The sequence below is a fragment of the Malaclemys terrapin genome, chromosome 1, assembly GCF_027887155.1.
Source record: "Malaclemys terrapin pileata isolate rMalTer1 chromosome 1, rMalTer1.hap1, whole genome shotgun sequence".
Classification (NCBI taxonomy): domain Eukaryota; kingdom Metazoa; phylum Chordata; order Testudines; family Emydidae; genus Malaclemys; species Malaclemys terrapin.
Genome location: NC_071505.1, coordinates 138,177,438 through 138,203,570, shown reverse-complemented (window position 1 = coordinate 138,203,570; position 26,133 = coordinate 138,177,438). Strand labels below are relative to the sequence as shown.

General features: G+C 42.3%; 2 protein-coding genes across 2 annotated transcripts in view; both read right to left on the bottom strand.

Moving 5' to 3' along the window:
• Positions 1–26,133, bottom strand: part of LOC128843613 (ovostatin-like) — a 372,466-nt gene that overhangs the window by 159,466 nt on the left and 186,867 nt on the right. The gene's annotated exons all lie outside the window — the stretch shown is intronic.
• On the bottom strand, positions 1,318–20,012 carry LOC128843663 (C-type lectin domain family 12 member B-like). Its single transcript, XM_054040684.1, has 6 exons — positions 19,922–20,012; positions 16,342–16,437; positions 15,441–15,584; positions 13,973–14,127; positions 2,775–2,890; positions 1,318–1,456 (listed from the first exon to the last, which is right to left on the bottom strand). Exons 1-6 carry the CDS (start codon positions 20,010–20,012, stop codon positions 1,318–1,320), a joined length of 741 nt encoding a protein of 246 aa, XP_053896659.1.

Here is a 26,133-nt window from a genome sequence, read left to right as displayed (position 1 = left end):
CTGCTGGGGAAGCTGAGCTAAGTACCTGAGTTGGAGCAGGGCTGGGGAGCACCAGCCTGGAAACCCCCCAGGCTGCAGGCCCAGGGGAAGGCCAAATAATTACTGGAGTTGCAAAGGGGCAGCCCAAGGGTAGGTAGAGATAGCAGGTCCAACCCTCCTTGCCAGTGATGAGTGGCAATCATACTGCAATCTGCCAGAGTGAATGGGGGCTAGATGGAGACTGGCAGTAGTCAAGACTGAGGCAAGGTGGGGATGGGGGTTTTCTGGGGAGGGGAGACCTACTGAGACTGTGGGGGGTACTGCAAGGGGCAGAACCCCAGGGGAAAGGGGCGCTAGGGTCTGGGAGGGACATGGGGGTCTGGCAAGGTGAGACAGGGGCCTGAAGAGGGCACTCCAAGGCTGTGAAAGAGCTAATTCCCCTCAGCTCTTGGTGGTGAGTCTCCCCCCATTACAGCCACCTTATATAAGTATGTGATACATGAAAACATCAGAGAGGCAGAGGGATTTGGTTAGGGTTACTGGTGAATGTAACTAGTGTGTGATAAAACTGTAGAAAAAATAAATGTTTAGGCTGGCGATCCAGCAATGTTTTGTAGAAGTAAGATCAATGAGAATGCAGAAGATTATTCTTAATGGAAGTGGTTGAAACCTGTAGTAGCCAAAGCTCTGAGAACAGAGGCATCATTTCAGGAAAACTCTGGAGGGAGCAAAACTTGTATCGGCATATAGAGCAGTCTGTCTCAAATAGCACTATGAATTAGGAAAAAAAAAACAGACAATTTTTGCTTTCCTAATTATTACATCGAAAATCTTGGGGTTGGCGCAACTGAAAGACAAGGGGGCAAGCAACCCCAGGTTGGGGGAAGACAACTGAAAGCCTTTTCCCCATAACAAATGATGCCCAATCTGAGAAATGGGCAATAGTGAGCTATCATACACTGGGCTTCCAGGAGATGGACAAGCTGAATCCCTATAAGTCTTTGCAATATCTAAATTCAGTAGCTTTATTTTTTCTCTGGAGTTGCCTATTTCAATCTAGCACATTTTTGTACATTTCAGAACTGGATTGGCAGACTTTATGCATTCTCTAGGGGGTCATATGGCCTCCACTATGTGTGTAGATTTAGGCATATGACTTTTGTAAAAGCATCTTAAAACAGTGAAAATGAAGATGCTGATTATCTCACTAAACCCCTATTTAAATCCCCATTTGGAAACTTTGCAGAACCAAAAATCTCACAACACAATACAGAGCTTCTTCCCACTGCTAATAAATAAACATTTCATACTGATCAACCATGATAATCTGATAAACTACTACTGATTGTCTGTTAGCCTCAGCTGGATGGGTGCCTTCTCACAGATCCAGAGACTGTTCTCATTACAGCCTTTCGAGGCATAAATATACTTCTTCCACAGAAATGCACAGGTCTTAGCCTCATTGTAAACAAAGATCCTAGAAAAGAAACAGTTGTTATATTATGCCATATTTTTGTTACATATATAGCTATTATCAGACAGGGATATCTTCACGAGAGCTGGGAGATGTAATTTCCAACTATGAGCAGACAAACGTGCACTAGCTCTGATCTAACTAGTGCCTAAAAATCGCAATGTGGGAGCAGCAGCACAGGTGGCAGGAAGGGCTAGATTCCTGAGTACATACCTAGGTTTCAGGTAGGATTGGACTTGGGGTAACAAGCCTGTTCTGTATCAATCATGCTAGCTGAATCAGTGCTAGCTTATATAGACAGAACTGTGCAAGCTCAGTCAGAGTTAGCACAGGTATGTCTACCCCAGTTGAAAATTATACCTCCAGCTCAAGTGTAGACATACCCTCTTGAACACACATTTCTTCAAACCACTGAAAAGCTTTACCCAGTGCTGATCCCCTATGATGATAGACCTGACTTTGCCATGCTCATATCCCCACTGGTTCCCTAAGTGGCGAGAGAACCCTAGGATGGGATCTCAGATGGGTCATCCACAGGGCACTGGAGAGCACTAATTCCTATGACATTGGATCCAAACCTCCACAGTGTTCCTAGGCACAGCCTAAAAGCAGTGCGAGACTGGGCCCAAGGAATCCACCTCAGGTTGCCTGGATAGCAGCACACAGCACTCATCCGACAGGCACCAAGAGCATCCTCCACAGCACTCCCCTCTTTACTGACAGGGGTGGCTCTATGTTTTTTGCCGCCCCAAGCATGGCAGGCAGGCGGCTTTTGGCGGCGCACCTGCCAGCGGTCCACTGTTCACGCAGATTCAGCGGCATGCCTGCGGGAGGTCCACCGGTGCTGCGCCATTGGCATCCCTGCTGCCAAATTGCCACTGAAGCCGCAGGACCGGCGGACCTCCCGCAGGCGCACTGCCGAAAGCCGCCTGCCTGCCACCCTCACAGCCACCGGCAGGCCGCCCCCCATGGCTTGCTGCCACAGGCACATGCTTGCTGCGCTGGTGCCTAGAGCCGGCCCTGCCTACTGACTGGTGCCAGGGAAAGTGACAGACTGGGAGAGATTTTGCAGCTGCTCAGAAAAGTGCCTATATTTTTTTCTCCCAGTGGCAGCTTGTGAAGAGGAATGTGGGAGGGTTTGGCAGCGGGGAGCAAGGCTGGACAGGATTGCAAGTTTCTTGTCATTGGTGAGGGGACATTGTGGGATAGTTTAGTTAATTAGTGGGTCTAACTGGTGGTACCTTCCCATGCCTAAATATGGACATAGTCCAACTTCAGATACTCATTGATGAAAATCTTGACCCAATTTATTAAAACTTACCACTTTTCTGATGTAGAAAGAGCTGTGGTGTCCTCCCAAAACCAGCCATCTCTTTCAGTTTTACGTGATAATCCAATCCAGTACATTTCTTTAATAAAATATTGACCTATGTAATCCTATGAGGAAATGAGGACAACTTTTAATAAAAGACAAAACCCCAGTTCATAAGTTTGTAGGTTCAATAACACAGGTGGAAGTCATTGAAAGAATGTAAGTGCCACAGAATGGGGTGTTTTCCTCATCATGAGACCTGGGAGCGAGCCCTGTTTTCTGTGCTTGCAGGACCATTCAAGTGCTGTAGGAAAAACTTGAGACACCGTTTTGAAATATGATGGATTCTGACTTGTCTGAACAGAAAAACTCTGATTAGCTGGGGAAAGGGACAGGCAATGCTAGGTAATATAACTATACATAGTGACTTTTTGTATTTTCATAAAACAGAAATTAGATTCCCCCTCATCCACCTGCCTCCTTAACCTGGCCAGTGTAGGAAAGATTGATTTTAGTTATGAATTTATAAAATTATTTCATACAAAGTTTTTGGACTTTTGTTTAATATTTACATAAGATGTGACTTTTGGACAAAAGTTGGGAAAAAAATCACTATCCCACCCAAGAGTAACTCACATACTATGAGTTTGATCCAAAACCCTTCTGAGACTTTGGATCAGGCCCTTCACTCATTGAACCAATTCCCTGAGAAAGAAAACAGGCTTTGTACCATACCCTAAAAACCAGTGGAAGATGAATAGGAAGCCAGTGCATTTCTTAGGGTATGTCTACACTGGAAACTTTAAAGCACTGCCAATGGAATGCTTTGAAGCACGAGTGCTCCCAGCACTCCTGGTAATCCACCTCAGACTTGATGCACTCTGGGGGGTGATTTTTTCACCCCCCTGAGCCAGCAAATTAGAGCGCTATAAAATGTAAGTGTAGACAAGCACTTAGAGAGCTGTTGTATGTGCTGTGTTGAACACTATCCAATTGTTCAAAATAGGTGAAAGATGAAAGCCAGGTTTCTCCAGACTTGGGTATTTGCCATCACCCCAATGTGTATCTTCTTGTTCCTAAAAGATCTTCTAACTTGACTAGTTGAGGAGTTGTAATCAGATGACACAATCATCCATTTCCATGGCAATTGCAGAGATGTGAATTTAAGGTGCTTACTATTTTACTTCCTCAGTTGATATTTCCATTCACACCTTATTCCTCCTACATCTTTTCATTCTCTTTTGCCTACTGCCTCAAGTGTCTTGCTTAGCCAGCCTAAAGAACTCTAATCTTAGGGCACATCTTCACTAGCAATGTTAAAGCGCTGGTTGTGGCAGAGCTTTCATGTGGCTGTGTAGTCGGACCACCAGTGCTCTCTCCCAGCTATAAAACCACACCTCCCCGAGGGGGAATGGCTCCCAGCGCCATTTTTTTCACACCCCTGAGCAAGAACGTTGCAGCGCTGTAAAGTGCCAGTGTAGACAAGCCCTTAGTCTTTGCTATGACCAGTTTGAAAAGTTGAAAATGATATTGAAGCAACCTGCTTCCAGGGGAATTTTTGCCTCCTACAGTCTGGTGAGAGGGAAATCAGAGCAACCCCTCCTGGTGCATTTTCAGAGGAACCAGACCAAGCAGTGCTGACTAGGGTCATGCGACACACATGTTGTGATTGTGATCTTCAATACTTGAACCTCAACCCAAAACCAGAAGCCATTATTTTCTCTCTTCCGCTGTTCATGTCTCTTCCCTTTTGGGGTATGTCTGTCATGTCTTTTAAGAAAAGACAGAATCAGAATTTAACAACAAAATGAGATTGCTGAGATCTCACATCTAAAATCAATTTCCTTCGTCCGTCCGTCCCCCCAAAAAAGGATATTGAAAGCTACTTAATATATTTCCCATTTATAAAATACTCACTAGGGAAGGAGGAGTAACAGTGTTTGTTAAAATGAAACTTATTTGATGTTTTTATGTGCATATCATGACAGATGTGTCAATTTCCTGCAATACCCTTGAAAATCCTTGTTGAATAACGTTTAAGTGTATTTGGAATCCTTTGTATTTAAAACCCAAGTATTATTGTGAAATAGTATGTAATTTCTCTAGGAGACAGATGTAGCCAATGTAAAGCTTGTGAAGTGTTATGAGTTTCAAAGAACTATACTGAACAGTGGGGCAGACAAGAATGAACTTTTGGGAAAAACATAGTTAAATGGGACTCTCAAGCTGGAGGTGAATGCAAAGTTATCCTCCTCTATTTATGATAAAACAAAGCCTTTTGAAGCTATGCACTGTGGAGAGACTCATTATCTGCTGATCACCTGTTCCCAGAAATCTCACAATCAAAGCTCTAACTTTGTATAAAGGAAATACTAAATTTGTCATGAGTATGCTTATTCTGAGTTGAAGCAGTTGTGAACAGAAAACCACCTTCGTAGGGTCTGAGGGACTGATCATCTACCAGAGCCCTTGAAGTTGGAAGGTGATCTCTGTAAGCTTATTAGCTTTTTTTGGTTGTAATGTTTTCTCTGCAATGCTTTCGCCTTCAGAATAAATGTGCTTGCTTAGAAAGGTCTGTGTGGTAAACTGTGGGCAATTATGCTGTTCATATCCTCTAGAGAGAAAGCTAGGTACAGAAGCTGGCTATTTTGGCCATCTGGCTTGCTGGGGCTATCATAATGTAGGCGGGGGACTATGCCACCTGGAAATTCCTGAGTCAGCAGGGAGAGAGACGTTTGTCTCCATCCAAGAGAGGTGATGTCTGAGAAACCAGCAGCCTGGAGTGGATGCCCTCACTTACTACAGTGGGGGAATATAGGTGCATTACCTTGAACTGTGACATATATTGTGGAAAAAGTAGCATATATAATGCATAAGTTCCAACAGCAGTGAAAGCAATTACCCTAGAAGAAAAAGCATAGAGCAAAATCTCATAATCTTTTTAGGAAAGGAATAGTGAAAAAAGAGACAGGGGGAAATGAGTTATGAACAGCTGAAGAAAAATCAACTGATTGATCTGTATAAAGAAAGGCATGTGAACACAGAGGACCAGGGAAACACACAGCTAGTTGACATGCTGTACTCTAATAACTAAAAGAGGAAGGGTGTTCCTCATCTGAAGAGAACATAAAGACCACTGGTAGAGGGTTCGGCAGGTGGGGAAAATCTTGGAGCTGACTCCATGGAGGGAGGCCAGAAAGAAGTTGACAAAAGCAGGAGCCATGTTCCATACAGTTAGCATCTTTTTTTGCGAACAGGGCTGCTAACAGGGAGTTTCACAAGGGAGTTCTCCAGGTGAAGGAGAAGCAAATACAGCACCCTTGGGGTAAGTGACTGTCTGTAGTGTGTGTTTGGGGGTTACTTGCTGTGTGCTGAGCTTGTGTTTGTCAGTCTGTTTGGTTGGTTGGTTGGTTAAAGGACCGTGTGCTGTGGCTGGCAGTTGGAAGCTGTGAGCTTCAAAGGAAGGTCTGAAAGCTAGAAGCCTCTGGTAATTGGCTGGGCCTTAATCAGTGGGTGGGGCATTCACACAGGCCAGGGCTTTATAAAGCAGCACACAAGCGACCAGGGAGCTTTTGCGAACAGGGGCTGCCAACAGGGAGTTTCGCAAGGGGAATGGGGGTCCCTTTATTCCCCTTAAAACCTATAAACCAAACTACATTCAAAACTTCTTGCTTAAATAACCCTTTCATTAATTAGGAGACAATGCAGGCAGAAGCCCAGCTGCAGAGTGGGGGCTATCCAGTTTATTGCACTGAGTGCAGCATGTATGATTACCTGCCCTGTGGGCGGGTGGCATATGTGTGCATTTGGTGCAAGGAGCTCTTGGCCCTCAGAGACCACGTACAGACTTTGGAGGCCAGGGTAGCAGAACTGGAGGAGCTAAGAGAGGCAGAGAGGTATGTTGATGAGGCTTTCTGGGACACTGTAGAATTGTTCCACCTCCGGTCAGACAGCCCCTGCGCTGTTGAGGAGGATGAAAGGCCCAGGGAAGCAGAGCAGTCAACGGGAGCAGAGGGAAACCTTCCCATAGTTGGGACCCTTCTTCCAGATGGTGCTGGGGTTGCCTCTCACACTGAGGTTACCTCTCCAGGGGAGGGAAGTCCAGTTGCTAGGAAAAGGCAGGTGTTAGTAATGGGAGATTCAATCATTAGAAACATAGATAGCTGGTTTGTGATGACCGGGAGAACTGTATGGTGACTTGCCTGCCTGGTGCGAAGGTTGCGGATCTCTCGAGGCATCTAGACAGACTTATGTGTAGTGCTGGGGAGGAGCCGGTGGTCGTGGTACATGTAGGTACCAATGACATAGGGAAGGGTAGGAGAGATGTCCTGGAGGCCAAATTTAGGCTGCTAGGAAAGAGACCGAAATCCAGGACCTCTATGGTGGCATTCTCAGAAATGCTCCCAGTTCCACGTGCAGGGCCAGGTAGGCAGGCAGAGCTTCAGAGTCTCAATGTGTGGATGAGACGATGGTGTAGAGAGGAGGGGTTTACATTCATTAGGCACTGGGGAAACTTTTGGGATGGGGGGAGCCTATACAGGAGAGATGGGCTCCACCTAAACCAAAGTGGAACCAGACTGCTGGCACTTAACATTTAAATAGTTGTAGAGCAGTTTTTAAACTAGGAGATGGGGGAAAGCCGACTGCTGCAGAGGAGCATGTGGATTGGACAGAGACTTCTCTTAGGGGAGAGTCTAATGATAGAGAATCTCCAGGTTATAGTCAGGAGCAGAGGATGGAAGAGGATAATGTAAGGGCCAGCTCAGATGATAAACGTTCACATAAAAAAGAATCTGACACATCAGAAAAGGGCAGACAAATAAACAGTGACAAGTTTTTAAGTGTTTGTACACAAATGCTAGAAGTCTAAATAATAAGATGGGTGAACTAGAGTGCCTTGTGATAAAGGAGGATATTGATATAATAGGCACCACAGAAACCTGGTGGACTGAGAGCAATCAATGGGACACAATCATTCTGGGATACAAAATGTATCGGAAGGACAGAACAGGTCGTGCGGGGGGAAGGGGAGGGCAGCAGTGGCACTATATGTGAAAGAAAATGTAGAATCAAATGAAGTAAAAATCTTAAGTGAAACCACATGTTCCATAGAATCTCTATGGATAGAAATTTCATGCTCTAATAAGAATATAACATTAGGGATCTATTATAGACCACCTGATCAGGACAGTGATAGTGATGATGAAATGCTAAGGGAAATTAGAGAGGCTATCAAAATTAAGAACTCAATAATAGTGGGGGATTTCAATTATCCCCATATTGACTGGGAACATTTCACTTCAGGATGAAATGCAGAGACAAAATTTCTCGATACTTTAAATAACTGCTTCATGGAACAACTGGTACGGGAACCCACAATGGGAGAGGCAACTCTCTATTTAGTCCTTAGTGGAGTGCAGGAGCTGGTCCAAGAGGTAACTATAACAGGACCGCTTGGAAATAGTGACCATAATACAATAGCATTCAACATCCCTGTGGTGGGAAGAACATCTCAACAGCCCAACACTGTGGCATTTAATTTCAAAAGGGGAAATTATGCAAAAATGAAGGGGTTAGTTAAACAGAAGTTAAAAAGTACAGTGACTAAAGTGAAATCCCTGCAAGCTGCATGGGCGCTTTTTAAAGACACCATAATAGAGGCCCAACTTCAATGTAAACCCCAAATTAAGAAATACAGTAAAAGAACTAAAAAAGAGCCACCGGCTTAACAACCATGTAAAAGAAGCAGTGAGAGATAAAAAGACTTCCTTTAAAAAGTGGAAGTCAAATCCTAGTGAGGCAAATAGAAAGGAGCATAAACACTGCCAAATTAAGTCCAAGAATGTAATAAGAAAAGCCAAAGAGGAGTTTGAAGAACGGCTAGCCAAAAACTCCAAAGGTAATAACAAAATGTTTTTTAAGTACATCAGAAGCAGGAAGCCTGCTAAACAACCAGTGGGGCCCCTTGATGATCGAGATACAAAAGGAGCACGTAAAGACGATAAAGTCATTGCGGAGTAACTAAATGGATTCTTTGCTTCAGTCTTCACGGCTGAGGATGTTAGGGAGATTCCCAAACCTGAGACAGCTTTTGTAGGTGACAAAACTGAGGAACTGTCACAGATTGAAGTGTCACTAGAGGAGGTTTTGGAATTAATTGATAAACTTAACAAGTCACCGGGACCAGATGGCATTTACCCAAGAGTTCTGAAAGAATTCAAATGTGAAGTTGCGGAACTATTAACTAAGGTTTGTAACCTGTCCCTTAAATTGGCTCCTGTACCCAATGACTGGAAGTTAGCTAATGTAACACCAATATTTTAAAAGGGCTCTAGAGGTGATCCCAGCAATTACAGACCGGTAAGTCTAACGTCGGTACCGGGCACATTGGTCGAAACAATAGTTAAGAATAAAATTGTCAGACACATAGAAAAACATAAACTGTTGAGCAATAGTCAACATGGTTTCTGTAAAGGGAAATCGTGTCTTACTAATCTATTAGAGTTCTTTGAAGGGGTCAACAAACATGTGGACAAGGGGATCCAGTGGACATAGTGTACTTAGATTTCCAGAAAGCCTTTGACAAGGTCCCTCACCAAAGGCTCTTATGTAAATTAAGTTGCCATGGGATAAAAGGGAAGGTCCTTTCATGGATTGAGAACTGGTTAAAAGACAGGGAACAAAGGGTAGGAATAAATGGTAAATTCTCAGAATGGAGAGGGGTAACTAGTGGTGTTCCCCAAGGGTCAGTCCTCGGACCAATCCTATTCAACTTATTCATAAATGATCTGGAGAAAGGGGTAAACAGTGAGGTGGCAAAGTTTGCAGATGATACTAAACTGCTCAAAATAGTTAAAACCAAAGCAGACTGTGACGAACTTCAAAAAGATCTCACAAAACTAACTGATTGGGCAACAAAATGGCAAATGAAATTTAATGTGGAGAAATGTAAAGTAATGCACATTGGAAAAAATAACCCCAACTATACAATATGATGGGGGTTAATTTAGCTACAACAAGTCAGGAAAAAGATCTTGGAGTCATTGTGGATAGTTCTCTGAAGATGTCCACGCAGTGTACAGAGGCGGTCAAAAAAGCAAACAGGATGTTAGGAATCATTAAAAAGGGGATAGAGAATAAGACTGAGAATATATTATTGCCCTTATATAAATTGATGGTATGCCCACATCTTGAATGTTGCGTACAGATGTGGTCTCCTCATTTCAAAAAAGTTATACGGGCACTAGAAAAGGGTCAGAAAAGGGCAACTAAAATGATTAGGGGTTTGGAGAGGGTCCCATATGAGGAGAGATTAAAGAGGTTAGGACTCTTCAGCTTGGAAAAGAGGAAACTAAGGGGGGATATGATAGAGGTATATAAAATCATGAGTGATGTGGAGAAAGTGGATAAGGAAAAGTTATTTACTTATTCCCATAATACAAGAACTAGGAGTCACCAAATGAAATTAATAGGCAGCAGGTTTAAAACAAATACAAGGAAGTTCTTCTTCACGCAGCGCACAGTCAACTTGTGGAACTCCTTACCTGAGGAGGTTGTGAGGGCTAGGACTATAACAGCGTTTAAAAGAGAACTGGATAAATTCATGGTGGTTAAGTCCATTAATGGCTATTAGCCAGGATGGATAAGGAATGGTGTCCCTAGCCTCTGTTTGTCAGAGGATGGAGATGGATGGCAGGAGAGAGATCACTTGATCATTGCCTGTTAGGTCCACTCCTCTGGGGCACCTGGCATTGGCCACTGTCGGTAGACAGGATACTGGGCTAGATGGACCTTTGGTCTGACCCGGTATGGCCGTTCTTATGTTCTTATATCACTGCATCTGGGATTGAGGACAGGTCCACAGGTGGATCAGGGCAGGATACAGTTGGAGAGGGACTGACTGCATCTGAAGATCCAATAGCTTAAAGATCAGGAGCAAGAGATAGCAGACTAGGAGTAACAGCACTAACATGAGAGAGAAGAGAAGGGGAAGGAGTGTCAATCTCAGCGCGAGATGGAGAAACTGCACCATCAGAACTGTAGTAATCTAAGTGAAGCTAGACCTCAGATACCTGTCCCAGGGCAGTCAGAGATTCCAAACTACTTCCTCTCTTTATGGAGGGGATGACATGGCTGTGTCTCTAATTGTTTTTGAAATGGGGCAGGGGCACTGGCAAACCAGGAGCCAGATCTTGCCAAGGCTTTAGGCCTCAGCCAGTGTACTGACTAAGTCATTGCTGGAAACCAGTCTGTTTCACCTGTGTGTTAGTATGGTTAATATGCATATGGGATTTATATCAATGCTTTTAGTGTTTAGATTTTATGAAATGCTTGTACATTGCTGCAGGCATTAATCTCACTTGTAATATCTTTATCACATGCTATAAGGTAATATTTAAGTTTTGCTTTATACCTGTAACAAATGTTTCCTCTGAAAGTGTGACCCAGCAGCAGGATTTGTCTCATGCTCATCAAGAAGTCCATGAAAACTAAATGGGCCATTGGGGGACATCATAATAAACGACCTGGTTAATTGCCCCTTCACACTCATGAAGAGGCTACTTGTAAAAGGGCCTGTCCCATCAGCTTGCATTCTGGAGAAGAAAATAATGAGAGCTGGCAAGAAATTTTTTAAAGTCTTTGCTGTTTGGACTCTTACAGGGCTGGAGCTATGAAACAGAGGCAGAGATCCCCAGGGTCAACCTGAGGATGCCCTAGAAGACAGAGCTGACATTACTACAACTCTGCCAGCTTTTGCAAATCATAGACTGTAACTCATTTGTGTATATCTGCTTTAACTTTGTGAATAACTCTTGTATTTCTTAGCCAATCAATCTTTAGTTCATTTATCATAGGATTGACTACAATTATCATCTTTGTTGTAAGATATAAAGTGCCGTGCACGTGGGGTAAATAACTGGTCCTTGGGACTGGCAGAGCTTTATACTCCAGGGAAATGAGAGAGGTAATTCTAGCTGGGAAGGAAGGGGAATTTCTTCCCACAGTCTGTGACTGTCTGATGACCTGTGAAAATGTAAAGGACCTTATGAGAGAAGGAATTCTGCTCTCCTTGACTCAGGTTCTGGGAAACAAAACCCCCGCCCTCAGTGGGGTATGGGATCAAGATTCCTCCTTCTCTCTCTAGAGAAGCTGAGGTTAGGCCAACAGAGTCCCTGGGTTTTGACCCACTGGGGAGGTGGAGCAGAGAAAGGAATTTGGCTATGGTGGAGGTTTGAAGAATCTCCGTTGCCTGACCCCTTTGCTGGTAAATGCAGAACATGATTGAGAACCACTTCATAGGGAGGCATCCCTTCCTTATTTCTCCCTTTGGTCCAAAAAATTGCTGCTTGCAAAATTTCCAAGGGGGATGTGGAATTTCAACCCATCATTGGGACAGCCAACCCCTTGGTGGATAAAGGAAACCCACACCCTTCCTAGAAACTAGGTTGCAGGTGGGAGTGGACAGACCAGGTCTCAAGTTTACACCTAAAGCTTTTGATGTAAGAAGGGAAAGAAGGGGAGAAAAATTATACAGGTTATTTGTCAAATTACTCTGTATGATAATAAAGGGAGGAAGGGAGAAATGACGCTGTATGGAATTTTAAAGGATGTATGGTGGCTTGATAGCACAATGTTTATTATCTGAAGAGTTGAAATGGGAAATTATGAAAGATCATAATGAAGAAACCATAGGAGGAATTAACCTGCTCTGGGAAATACGTCCATGGGTTCTACTAGCACCCTTGTTACACCCAGTTCTTTAGGACGGATACATGGCAGATATGGCAATTCCCTGCAATGACCTTGAAAAAAATTATTGAATGAAGTTTAAGTGTAGATGGAGTACATTGTACTGAAAATTCAAAATTCATTTATAAATGTGGGATTGTACATAATGTCTCTAGGGAACAGACATAGCTAATGTCTTGGAAAGTGTTGAGCTTCAAAGGACTATTTTCAACAATGTGCCAGACAAGAATGAACTTTTGGGACAAACAGAGTTAGGTGGGAATCTCTAGGTGGAGGTGAATGCAAATTTACTCCCCTCTGATTGTGCAAAAGCCCAGCCTTTTGAAGCTACACCCTGAGGAGAGAACCATTGTCTACTGATTACCTGCTCCCAGAAATCTGAAGATGAAGGCCCTACAGTGATAAAGGAAAGACGAACATTTTCTCGAGTGCACTTGTTCTGAGTGAAAGCTGTTACAAACAGAAAACCGCCTTGGTGTGGTCTGAAGAACAGCTCACCTAATTGAACCCTTGTTGGAGTTGAGAGTGATCGCTGGTAAACTTATTAGCATGCATGTAGGTTCTTTTAATATGTACTCTCTGTAATGCTTTCACCTTAAGAAAAAATTTGCTTCCTTGGAGTGTATGGTAACTTACAACTATGGGCAGTTATGCTGTTTATAGCCTCTGGAGAAAAAGGAAAGTGCAGATCCTGGCCATTTAGGACATCTACATTGCTGGGGGATATCACAGTGTATGTAGGGAACTGTGCAGCCTGAAAATACCCCAGATAAAATGGAGAGAGAGGCAAGTCTCCACCCTTGCTGCTCCATGCTGTGGAAATGTTGGTGCAATTGCCCTCAACTGTCTCACATGTAATGAATGTGAGATGGGCATTTCTTGTTTGGGCAGATCAAATAAGTAAAGCCAAGCTCCAAGCAACAAAAGCACATATTGCTGTTATCGGGAAAGGGGGGGAAATACTTTAAAATGACATTATCCAGCAACCACAAACCAAGCCTCTTAACATTGTAAGACTCTTAATGGGACTGGCTCTGCACACCTGGCTTGCAACTTTAAAACCTCTCCTCTACATCCCTCTACCAGCCAGGGAGCAGGACAACTGTTTTCCTTAGAGCACTGGTCAATCCTCTGCCTTAAATTATCCCCAAGGGGGGTAAAAATCCTTTGTGGAAGACTCAATGCTCATAACTATGCTGTGATTCAAGAGAGTCACATAAACTGTGTTTATTTTTAATGTGCTGTGACTGGCAATAAAATTTTAATATCAGTAACCCTTGTTATACAATGATGTCTTTGGAATTATGCTAATTTACATGGATCTGGCCTACTGTACAGAGTCTGCGGGTATTGAATAGCTGGAGATACACTAGCCAAAACATATTTTCTGTTTTGTGGAGACTTCTGAAAGTTACACAGAAATATAAAAGGAAACTAGGCTGGGCTGGGGAACATACCAGCTTCTCCTTGTCTTTTATCATGAGAAGGGTGGAATTTTGTGAGGCACAGAAGGTCCGACTCCCCTCCCATGTCTTCTTCCCTGAAGAAATATAGTAACAGGTGTCTCCTCCCATTCGTTGCCAGTTTGTGGGGCAGAGTGTACAACTCATTTCTGAAGAAAAGAGAAAAATCATCATTTTGTTTTTAATCCCACGCTGTGATGTGGAGAAAATGAGGGCTACAGGCATTGTCTTGGAATGGCAAGGTAATCGAAGAGTTGTGATGCCTAATTCTCCATGACTCCAAATACTGAGATTTTACTCAGTCTTCAGTGAGTCAAAGTTCCATTGAGTTCAAAAGAAATTTGACTAAGTAAAAACAAAGCAAAAAGTGTCAACGCTGAACTCATTTGGACATTGTCAGACATTGCCTTCCCCATGTTGATACTTTGGATGGAGGTTAACTGGACCATGGAATAGTCTCCCAAGGAAATGGCAGAAGTCTGATTGCTTGAAGAACTGTCTGGCATTGGTAAATATACTGTACTAACAATCTTGAATTGGCCAGAGGACAGGGATCCAGAGAATGTACAAAATATTGGCCACCGGCAACATGTGGTGCCCACCAATAATTTTTATGGTTTTATGAGTCGTGTGGAAAAAAATCAGACACTTTTTCAATCTGATTTCTCCCTGCACAACAGTTTTGTGAGATGGGGGTTATTTCCCATTATTGCCAATCACCCTGCTCAGATTTTCTCCAACCAGTAAGATTTGGATAATAGATCCCTTTTCAAAAGTTCCAAAGTAAGTTACTTTTTTCCCATCTCCCTGGGGCTGATGCCCTGCTTCACAATCAAAGACCCTAAGATCTTTCCTGTTTATTCTACCCATTTTCTGATTCACCTAACTCACCCTTCGTTAAGGTTCCATGTTGAATTTGCCTTAGAAGACCATTAGTATTGCCCCTTAATTAGTCAGAGGAGTCTATTCTGAGAAATATGAGGCACTCCTACCTCCCAAAGGACTGAGCATGGTGCCCCTTCCACACTCCAACACACTTCACTTCTTTCTGCTGTGCCCTTACCCCTGATCCCAGAGACTGAATGGGAGTGGAATCCTGATTTACCACATTGAATACTATAAGGGTACTATCCCCACCTGACATCTATTCCATATTCTGTGTAATAAATGGGTTAATCTCACTCTAGTTCTTGGTGGTTTGTTATCACCATCATGAGAGGCTCTAATTATCTATCTTGTAAGCAATTTCATCAGAGAGAATAAAAATCTAAAGTGTCCTGGAAACAGAATTCCCTTACACCTCATTTCTCTCCTTAATCCCTGTTTACTCAGCAATGGTTTTACTGAGCTCAGGATCAGCGTGAGATGCTGTGTGTGAGGGGACTATTGCATTGCATTGCCCTGTGTTATTACTCATCCTGGGACAAAGGATTATGTCTGGGTGTATTACAACTTTGTTTACCATTATTTTTATTCTTCACTTCCCCTTCCAGACACAAACTCTCTGTTATTTCTTGCAGCCTGCTTGAGAAATTTGTTTGCAGAGCTTTCTCCTTCTCTTTGAGTTTTACATTTTCTTCCTGGCAGATGTTGGTAACCTGGAAAACTGAAATTCACACAAACATTTTCTAGCATGATTTTGGGATGGAAAGGAGCTTTTTTTTTTGCATTAGGCTCACTGGCTGTCCATGCTCCATTTTGTTCTTTTCTGAACAGTTACTTTTAAATGCTGCTCGGATTATTAAATACAAGTGTTAATTATCAGGGTGACTACAGCTTTTCTATAATTGTCCTTTTATTATTTAAATCTGAATAAATAATAAAATATAATTGTTGCTTTCAATTATTGGTCATTCCATTGACTTGATTTCTTTTCATCCTTATTTTACAGAAATATCAGATAATGATGAACTCAGGGGTCAAATGTAATTTTTCTGTTTTTTTTTTTTTTTAAATGAGGTGGCCTGTTCATGGGACATGGACCCTTCCACCTTTCCATCTTGAATTTGTATCCAGAGCAGGTCACTAGTATCCAAAAGTGATGCAGATTAGCGAGAAATGAGATACTGGAAGTCAGTCCTATTCCCACTGGGACAGATTACTGCAGATGACACAAACAGGCCTCCCTTTTGGCAGTTTAATAAGAGAGGTCCAGGCATGAATGAGCTATTGAGATTGTCACTTGTAGTAGTGATACCACTGGAGCAGGGCCAAGGTAATGTATAGTAATGAGTGAGGCGGAGCCTGTCTGTGTTGTACCAGCTCTATGGCTAAATCAAGAACTTCAACCTATAGGGATGGATATCAAACTGGCATCTTTCACCATCATTAAATTCACCAAATAAATATGTATTGTTACTTACACAAACCCCCCAGGGCTAGCAGTCCTACCATTAATGCCAGACACAATGTGAGCAAAGTCAGGGCAGCCAGACGCCATGGGAATGAAGTAAGGAGACCTGAGAGAAACCAGAAATGAACTCAGTAACTAAAAGAGGCAGATTCTGAAAATTCCATATTTTGCTTCTATTGTTTTTCTTCTTTTCCTCACCCACTCACAAGGACACGGAGTCATGTGCTGATAGTGCAGACTCTGGTACAGGACGATAAGAAGTCTGTGTGGAGGGGACTGCAGCTACACAAGGTGCCTAAAACATCCCTTCCACTGCAGGGAGTTGCAACTGCTCAAAACAGACACCAGACTGGGGTCACCCCCACTGCAATCTGTCTGCAGAGCTCCCATGGAGCCCAAAGTAGAGATTAAACCTGGAAGCATTACCTGCCCTCACAGGGGTGAATTCTTCTCAGGCCACAGCAACAGCCTTTGCTGATGAAGGGACTTGTAATGTGCCATGTCTGTACATGTGGGGTGAATCAAACCCACTGCACATTATTCCACAACAGTTCAGACTTGGTGTTGTTTTTTCTATTTTCTCCTTATTAGGCAACACCATGGCTTGAAGGAGAAAGTAGTTAAGGACATTGAGGTCAATGGTAATAGGGACAAAATACAACATGGTTTTACAGAAAATAGATCGTGCCAAACCAACCTGATCTCCTGCTTTGAGAAGGTAACAGATCTTTTAGACAAAGGAATCGCAGTAGATCTAATTTACCTCGATTTCAGTAAGGCATTTGATATGGTTCCACATGGGGAATTATTAGCTAAATTGGAAAAGTTGGGGATCAATATGAAAGATGGATAAGGAACTGGTTAAAGGGGAGACTACAACAGGTCATACTGAAAGGTGAACTGTCAGGCTGGAGGGAGGTTACTAGCGGAGTTCCTCAGGGATCGGTTTTGGGACCAATCTTATTTAATCTTTTTATTACTGACCTTGGCACAAAAAGTGGGAATGTGATAATAAAGTTTGTGGATGACACAAAGCTGGGAAGTATTGCAAATAGAGAGGACTGGTATATCATACAGGAAGATCTGGATGACCTTGTAAACTGGAGTAATAGTAATAGGATGAAATTTAATAGTGAAAAGTGCAAGGTCATGCATTTAGGGATTAATAACAAGAAGTTTTGTTATAAACTGGGGGCACATCAGTTGGAAGTAACAGATGAAGAGAAGGACCTCGGAGTATTGGTTGATCACAGGATGACTATGAGTCACCAATGTGGTATGTCCGTGAAAAAAGCTAATGCGGTCTTGGGATGCATCAGGTGAGGTATTTCCAGTAGAGATAAGGAAGTGTTAGTACCATTATATAAGGCACTGGTGAGACCTCATCTGGAATACTGTGTGCAGTTCTGGTCTCCCATGTTTAAGAAGGATGAATTCAAACTGGAACAGGTACAGAGAAGGGCTACTAGGATGATCCGAGGAATGGAAAACCTTTCTTATGAAAGGAGACTCAAAGAGCTTGGCTTGTTTAGCCTAACTAAAAGAAGGCTGAGGGGAGATATGATTGCTCTCTATAAATATATCAAAGGGATAAATACCAGGGAGGGAGAGGAATTATTTAAGCTCAGCACCAATGTGGACACAAGAAGAAATTGATATAAACTGGCCATCAGGAAGTTTAGACTTGAAATTAGATGAAGGTTTCTAACCATCAGAAGAGTGAAGTTCTGGAACAGTCTTCCAAGGGGAGCAGTGGGGGTTTGATACAGGAGTGGGTGGGTGAGTTTCTGTGGCCTGCGTTGTGCAGGAGGCCAGACTAGACGATCATAATGGCCCCTTCTGACCTTAAAGTCTAAAGTCTATAATACTGAGGAAACGAGATGTCCACCATTCCAGCACTGGTATCTCCTCCAACCAATAGCCATTTACTGCCTTCTCTTCCAGCAATGACAGGTCCTTTCCCACCATCAGCTTACCTCCCTTTTCTCTAAAATTATCCTCCATCCCTCGTCAACCATCATCCAGTCCCCCTTAAATGTTTTTTTTGTTTTTTATTGTTTCACAATCTTTTTAATGGAAAATATTTTTAGGGATCCAGGTTTAGACAGAAAGGATGAAAAGAGTGAGCAAAGGGGTTGAAAATGAAAGCTGAATTTCCTAAAAAATAATAAAATGGTGAGAACAAAGAATTAGACATGTATAGGAGAAGGAATATCGTCTGCTGTGACAGTAGCGAGGGTAAAATTACCAGGGCTATTGATCCTCATGCTTCAAGGCATAACAAGGCATAAATAATCATCAGCTTCCCTGAGCTCTGGTGATCCCCAACTGCTCCAATGGCCATTAATGGTCACTAGCAACTGGAACAAGTTGGAGCAGCCTTCTGACTGCTCTAATTGATACCAGAGGACTGGACTGAAGAACAACTGGCTCAGGATCAGGAAGAACACAAAGGTGGCTTAAAGCTACTCAGCGCATTCCCCTCCAGAATCATGCTGTGTGCTCCTTTGCCTCAGCCAGGAATCAGGGCCTGTAACACACTGATGTCATCTGGTGATCGCTACTTTCATAGAGATGGCAAAACTGCTAAATAATCTGACATTTATTTGAATGTAAAGATGAAAAAACCTTCCACCTTCCCTACCAAGCTACGGCCCCAAGCTGGAGCCTGAAGGCAAAAAAAGGAAGTGGGTTTTGGTTTCAATCATTCCAGGATTGCTGAATGCAAATGCTGCTGCAGGTGCTCTGTGCTCAAATTGTTCAGGGGGCCACAGCAAACCAATGTCCTGACTTGTGAGTGTTTTGCTTAAATAATCTCCTATTCATTGTTTCAGGAAAAGGCTCCATGAATTGGGTTTTTTTCTTCGACTTACTAATGTCGCCTTGGACTTTTTTAAAAAAATGCATCTTTGACTCTTTAAAGTGTTTCCCTCCTCTCTGGCTGTGTTCACTCCCTCACATGGAGCCAGCACAAACACTCTGCTCCAGAAAAGTGGGTTATAATTTGTCACCAAATGTTACAATTACAAGAAGCAACCTGGATCAGGTCAAACATGAATGCAAACAAAAATCTTCACTTCCCCACAGACCAGAGTTTGACAACAGTAAAATCCTAATCTAGGATGCATCATGCCATGGATTATTTTGCAAAAATGATTATGAACTGATGGCACAGTATCTTCTCTAGACTGTCCAACTCTGCTCTAGAGCCTGATCCCACACAAACACTTACTACCTGGCATACTGCTCACTCATCTCGGTAATCCATCAAAGTCACTAGGACTATTCATGGCAGTAAGTACTGCTCTCAGCAGTTAGTGTTTGCAAGATTGGGTCCCTACATAATAAAATCTTCAGGGGAGAGACAGCATCTCCCTCCCATGCTTTGAGCAGAAATGTGCCTGCTTCTGCCCTTCTGTTAATTAATAATGACAATAAAACAGGACAAATTCACCACTGGTGTAACTCTACTGAGGAGTGTGGAGTTAGAGAAGCAAATTTGGTCCATTCTGCCTAAGCCTAGGTTGAGAGCACTTCCCAGCCCAGCTAATTTTAGCACAATAACGAAAAAAGCCCAATAAAGATTGTACCTTTTTCCTCAGGAGTGGGAGGCTTTGGAATATTTTCCAGTGCATAAGATTTATTAAATTCCAGATCCCCATATGTAATTTCCTCTGTCATAGCTGGTGAAGAGGGAAGCTTATATTCCGAGTCAAAAAGTTGTAGCACGTTTCAGGTTCTGCAGCTGTTGAGCGAGGAACAAGATCTGTTGTTTTAGAGAGGGCTCCTTTTTAATGCATTGTTAGATACAAATAAGGCAACCTGGTTATCGGAGCAGAGTGGCCCAGAACTTCCTCTGAAAGGATGTTACAAAAGAGAAATGTTCCCTTTGAAGTGAGGAATTGTTCCCTTCTCTTTCTTCCTCTGCCTCCCTTCTCGCCCATCTGCCCTCCACTTATTTCTCTTTGCAACATCTGTCGAAAACACAGCCCTGTCTGGGTAAATTCTTTGGGTTGGTTTTTAAAGAGGCAACTTGTTTATGGAGAACTGCAGGTTCAGGATTCACATGCAGGGGTGAATATATGATTTTCACAGCATCATGGGCATATTCTGTTGTTACCAGCTGCATGCCGTAGAGCAGGATTAGGCAACCTATGGCACACAAGCTGATTTTCAGTGGCACTCACACGTCCCGGGTCCTGGCCACTAGTCCGGGGGGCTCTGCATTTTAATTTAATTTTAAATTAAGCTTCTTAAACATTTTAAAAACCTTATTTACTTTACATACAACAATAGTTTCGTTATATATTACAGACTTATAGAAAGGAAACCTCCTACAAATGTTAAAATGTATTACTGGCACGCAAAACTTTAAATTAGAGTGAATAAATGAAGACTCAGCACACCACTTCTGAAAGGTTGCCAACCCCTGAGCTAGATCCTCAGCTGGTATAGAATGGCATAGCTTCAACTTCGGTTTAAGCCAGCTTTCTCTCCCTCCCCCCCATTTTCTACTGCCAGTGAGGCACAAAGAAGCTGGTGAGGTGAAGTAAGGTTCTGGTCCTCAGGGCCTAGCTGTCCATTTGGCAAATTCTTCTTAAGCTTTATTGTCATACTGTATCTCAAAAATGGCAAGGTCTCAAAATGTGTTCTGATGGTCTTGCGGATCACCAACTTCTATTGGTATTTTTGAATGCTGGTAGTAAATGCTGGCATGATGTTCCTGTGTGAATCTGGAAAATCAAAATGTTCCCTTGTCATGTTATAGCCATGTACGCTCTGATGCATGGAGCTACAGTCCCTTCCCCTGCAAAGTCTGACTTTATAACAACTTCAATGAATGACATTTAGGGCATTTTAAAATATAACTGGGAAGTTAATTTGGTGGTTGTGACGGTGAGGACTTAATTGCATGCTCTAAATGGATTGAAGGTTTACACATTTCCTCCTAACTGTTATTTCATGTTATTGAAGCCTTCCTCATCCTATTCTAACACTTGTAGGGCATGAGTAAAACACATCAACAAACCTATGTAGAGTGGCAGGCCTAAACTAGTAGGGATACTGAGAACAGGACTGAGACAAGCAAAATTGGTGGTGGTGGGGGGGAAATTGCATGGGCCCTTCAGCAACTTAATCTGTCTCTATCCAGCACTACCAACCACAATATTAATCTGTTTTTGTCTAAGATGATCCATCTTGGGAGACAACTGGAACAACTATACAGTATCAGGAGACTGTTTTCATATATTCAGGGCCAGATCCTTAGATAAAATTGGTGTAACTCTTTTGATTTCAATGAGCTATGCTGTTTTACACCAGGTGAGAATATGGGCCTCCTTCATCTCTAGGTCACTGGTTCTTCTACATCTCCAGGTTGTTAACTCCCATCTGGAGGCCCCTCAGGGGCTTATCTGAAATAAGTGGGTGAATTCCAGTCTTGCTCTGAGAAGGATGGTGTTTACATCACAAAAATCACTACCAGATAAGAATTAATTGGCTTCACTCAATGTCTCAGCAGAGGGATGAAAACTGGAATAGACCACAGCATGGGCCTCTGTCTCCCTTAGAGGTCCTTGGGGTCAAGGATGAGGTTAGCATTAGCAGGGGGATGGGACTGTGTGCATATGGGTGTTGGGCCCGGGAAGGCAGCTTCTATTACTGCCCTCTGGGTTGTAGATATTCTCAAAACAGAGGACATCAGCCTCCAGGGCTATTAGTTCTGCAAGTTCCAACAGCACTTTAGAAAATAACACAAACTCAGTTGCTTGTTCTCAGTGGTCAGGACTCATTAGACACTCTCAGCCGCAGATGGAAAACCACAACAGAAAATATGAGAAATATAAGAGACATTCAGGGCTGACATCATTCAGACTTGGTTGTGAAACGTGTCCCATTAACTGTATGCAAAGCAGCAGCGATGGTATCTGGGAAGTACATGAACTACAAAAACAGGGCTACTGTACCTCTCTAGCTTTTGTGGGTCTTTCCTGTATTACTCAACCCATAGCCAATGGTGTGGTTGCCTCCAGATAACAGCATCAAGCACTTTTGCAGTATCAATAAGGAGAACTACTTGAAACTGTTTGAAATCTTGATGCAAGATGTCAAAAGCATTGTGTGGAACATTCTGTACAAATGTGCTGACTTTTCATCCACTCTCTTGAGGATTTGAATACACACACAGCAAGACATGCCTGAAACATAAGGAGGGAACTGGGTGTAATTTCTTGTATACTATTCTCTCCAGAATCCTCACTAGGACTCAGGAACAACCAGAGAAGAGGCTGTCCTGCTCAGGATTTGAACTGAGCTCAGCGCAGGCTGGGGCAGGTCTCTGGGAGTGAGGTAGTGATTGCACCGTGGATACCTATACACTGCAGTCATGACCGACAGAGCTCACAGTTTACGGACCTTGCTATTGAGCTTCAGTGCTTCGATTTATGGAGCTTTCAATGATCTGTGACCCATTTATTATCTTTCTTCACTGCCTGTGTAACATTTTCTGTCTGTGGTGATGAGGGACAGGAGGGGGAAGGAAATATAACTCTTTTGTGAATATGCTTTATGAGTTCTGAGCTTGGAAAATCTCTTAATGTTCCCTTTTATTTCACAGTGTGGTCAGAGCTACACAACAAGCTTACGGATTCTCTGGAGTCACCTAAAAGCATAGTTAAGCACTTGAACAGGTTACCTAGGGAGGCTGTGGAATTTTCTTTAGTGATGATACTTTTGACACCACTGCATTACATTCTTATTCTCACAAAATTCTGCAACATCATTGTATTTTTTGCATCTCAGGAAGGATGAAATGTAATTATATCACGTACTGAAGGGACAATAAGAGACAACAACATTGCCTATTGAAAGGAAGTCATTTGGGAAGTTTGGATGCAACAACATCACAATGCTTCAAATGCCACAGGTAAATTTGGGGCTCTTTAATTTTCTTGCAGAGAACACGAAAGACAGGATTAACTGATAGAAAACGGGAATAGAGTGAAAAAAGAGATTCCTTATGAATGGAAGCCACAGGGAACTGCTTTATCAGGGTGTAATGATGCCTATATATGATTTTGAAAGATCTGCTTTGGCCACAGGAAAGTGTTGTTTTTGACAAAAAGAGACTCTGGAAAGGTAGGAATGTAATAGTATAATGACCTAGTGACAATTCTGTTGGTGACATATGAGCCAGAATGAATCCAAATTAGCACCATTCACTGGAGGTGGAATTCTGCAAAATTGTAAGTCTCAATACTTACACATAACCAGCAGGGCTATTAGCCCTATGAAGAGCACCAAGCACACCGTCAGAAAAGTCAGGGCAACTGGACGCCACACGGGGGAAGGTGCAGGGAGCCCTGAGAGAATCCAATAATTGTTTCAGTTATGAAAATAAGTGAAGTGACATCTCCTTTTTAATTGCTCTTTTAAAATATATTGTTTTTCTTCACTCACACGTTTTTAACAACTGAATATTCTGAGATTCTCGGGTTAAGCATAAAGTGAACAGAGGAGAAAGAAGAGATCTTGAGAAGCAGAAATAGCTGATTCATAAGAGTGGATTTTTATGTGTTGAGATACTTTTATGATGAAACCAGCTCTGTACTGTCTGAGAATAATAGTAGTAGATAAACCTAATATTTGGGAATATTATTGATAGAACAGTGACCCTTATTAGGATATTTCAGGTTGTAAGGAGACTATAAACTTGGGGTGAGGTTGAAATCCTTCTCCTGAGCCCCAAAATGGTGTCAAGGTAAAATTTTCCATAGCCCTATATTTTCAAAAGTGATTTACGCACTTAGAAAAATGTTAGAGTAATGAGTCCAAAGGGAATTCACCCTCTCAGCAGGAGATACACATAGCTCCCAGAGTCTGCAGCATTCACAGATTCAGAAAGCAAAGTTTGAGGTTTTGTTTATTTTTTTAAAATAAACAGCTACAGTATGTTGAATATTGTTAATAAATGTTGAACAGTTACATACCTGTACACAGATCTCCTGCCCCATCCCTTGGGATGATGGCAGCAACCACCAGTATATGGTGCAACATGAACAGATGGGTTTCAGAAGAGAACGAGTAAAGCAGGGGTAGGCAACGTATGGCACGCATGCCAAAGGCGACACGCGAGCTGATTTTCAGTGGCACACACGCTGCCTGGGTCCTGGCCACCAGTCCAGGGGGCTCTGCATTTTAATTTAATTTTAAGTGAAGTTTCTTAAACATTTTTAAAACCTTATTTCCTTACATACAAAAATAGTTTAGTTATATATTATAGACTTATAGAAAGAGACCTTCTAAAAATGTTAAAATGTATTACTGGCACGTGAAACCTTAAATTAGAGTGAATAAATTAAGACTCAGCACACCACTTCTGAAAGGTTGCCGACCCCTGTTATACATGGAGTTATCTAGATCCTTATAACACGCCCTTCATCATTCTTGCAAATGATTAACTCAATTTCTATTCAGCCTTGTTCATTTTCCTTTCACCTGCTTGTTGTGAACCTCTGTGCAAGTACAACTTTATTTGTGTAAATGTTCAGGCAAAGCAAAGTTTGGGCCCTTGGTTAAAATCTCTTTAATGAATAAACAAAATGTGTTTAGAGCTATATGATGTCATTTAGTGAGAGCCCTGTGCTGGGATTAGTGGGATGGAGGTGACCATCCCAGCGGGAGCGCTACTCAGTCTGATTAAGGGAGGGGAGTTGAGTTCCAGACTCAGAAATCCTACACTGAAGTTACCCTTTTACCAGCTGACTCATGCATAAACATCTGGGAACTGTAAACTCAAGTGTCCCAATCAAGTGCTAGTAAAAAACACAAGGAAATAATTGGTGTGTCTTTCAGACTAATAGCAACACTTTGAATTGAGCCTGGAAGCCCATTCTGTTTCTGGAACAAAGAAGGACGTGCATGTTCCATTCCAGAAAGAGTATTATGTGAGTGTGAAACTAAACTCTTCCGCACCTGAAATTTCTGAGTGGCCTTTTGGAGTAGTCCCAAGCAGAGTTCATTGCAGAAATCCAATTATTATTCTCTTCTGCTGCATAACTGTAAATGTTATGATTCCCCTAAAGCTACACAATACATTTAAAAAGCAAGCTACAGTATTCTGAGGCCAGAAAGGACCTCTGTGATCGTCTAGTCTGACCTCCTGTATAACACAGGCTATAGAAGCTCCCTGAAGTAATTCCACAACTGATTTGTAGTACTTGGACATAGTTGAACTAAAGCAGATCTTTTAGGAAAAACATCCAGTCTTGATTTTAAAAGTGCCAGTGATGGAGAATCCACCACAACACTTGATAAGTTGTTACAATGGTTAAGTACCCTCACTAATAAAAAAAAATGTTATATTTCCAATCTGAATTTACCTAGCTTCAACTTCCAGCCAGTGGATCTTGTTATACCTATGTCTGCTAGATTAAAGAGTCTATTATCAAACATTTGTTCCTCATGTCAGCACTTATTGACTGATCAAGCCATCCCTTAAATTTCTGTGTCTTAAACTAAATAGATTGAGCTCCTTGAGACTATTAGCTGATTATCCACTACATCCCTCAAGTCTTTTTAAGAGTCACTACTTCCCAGGACAGAGTCCCCCATTCTGTAAGTATGGCCTACAGTTTTTATTCCTAGACATATAACTTTACATGTAGTGGTGTTAAAACACAGATTGTTATCTTGTGCCCAGTTTACCAAGCAATCCAGAGGTTTTCTGTACATTGTATTAAGAGTATCTTCAATATATTATTAAATGTACAATAGAGAACTACTCTGAAAAAGGAGTGTAGCT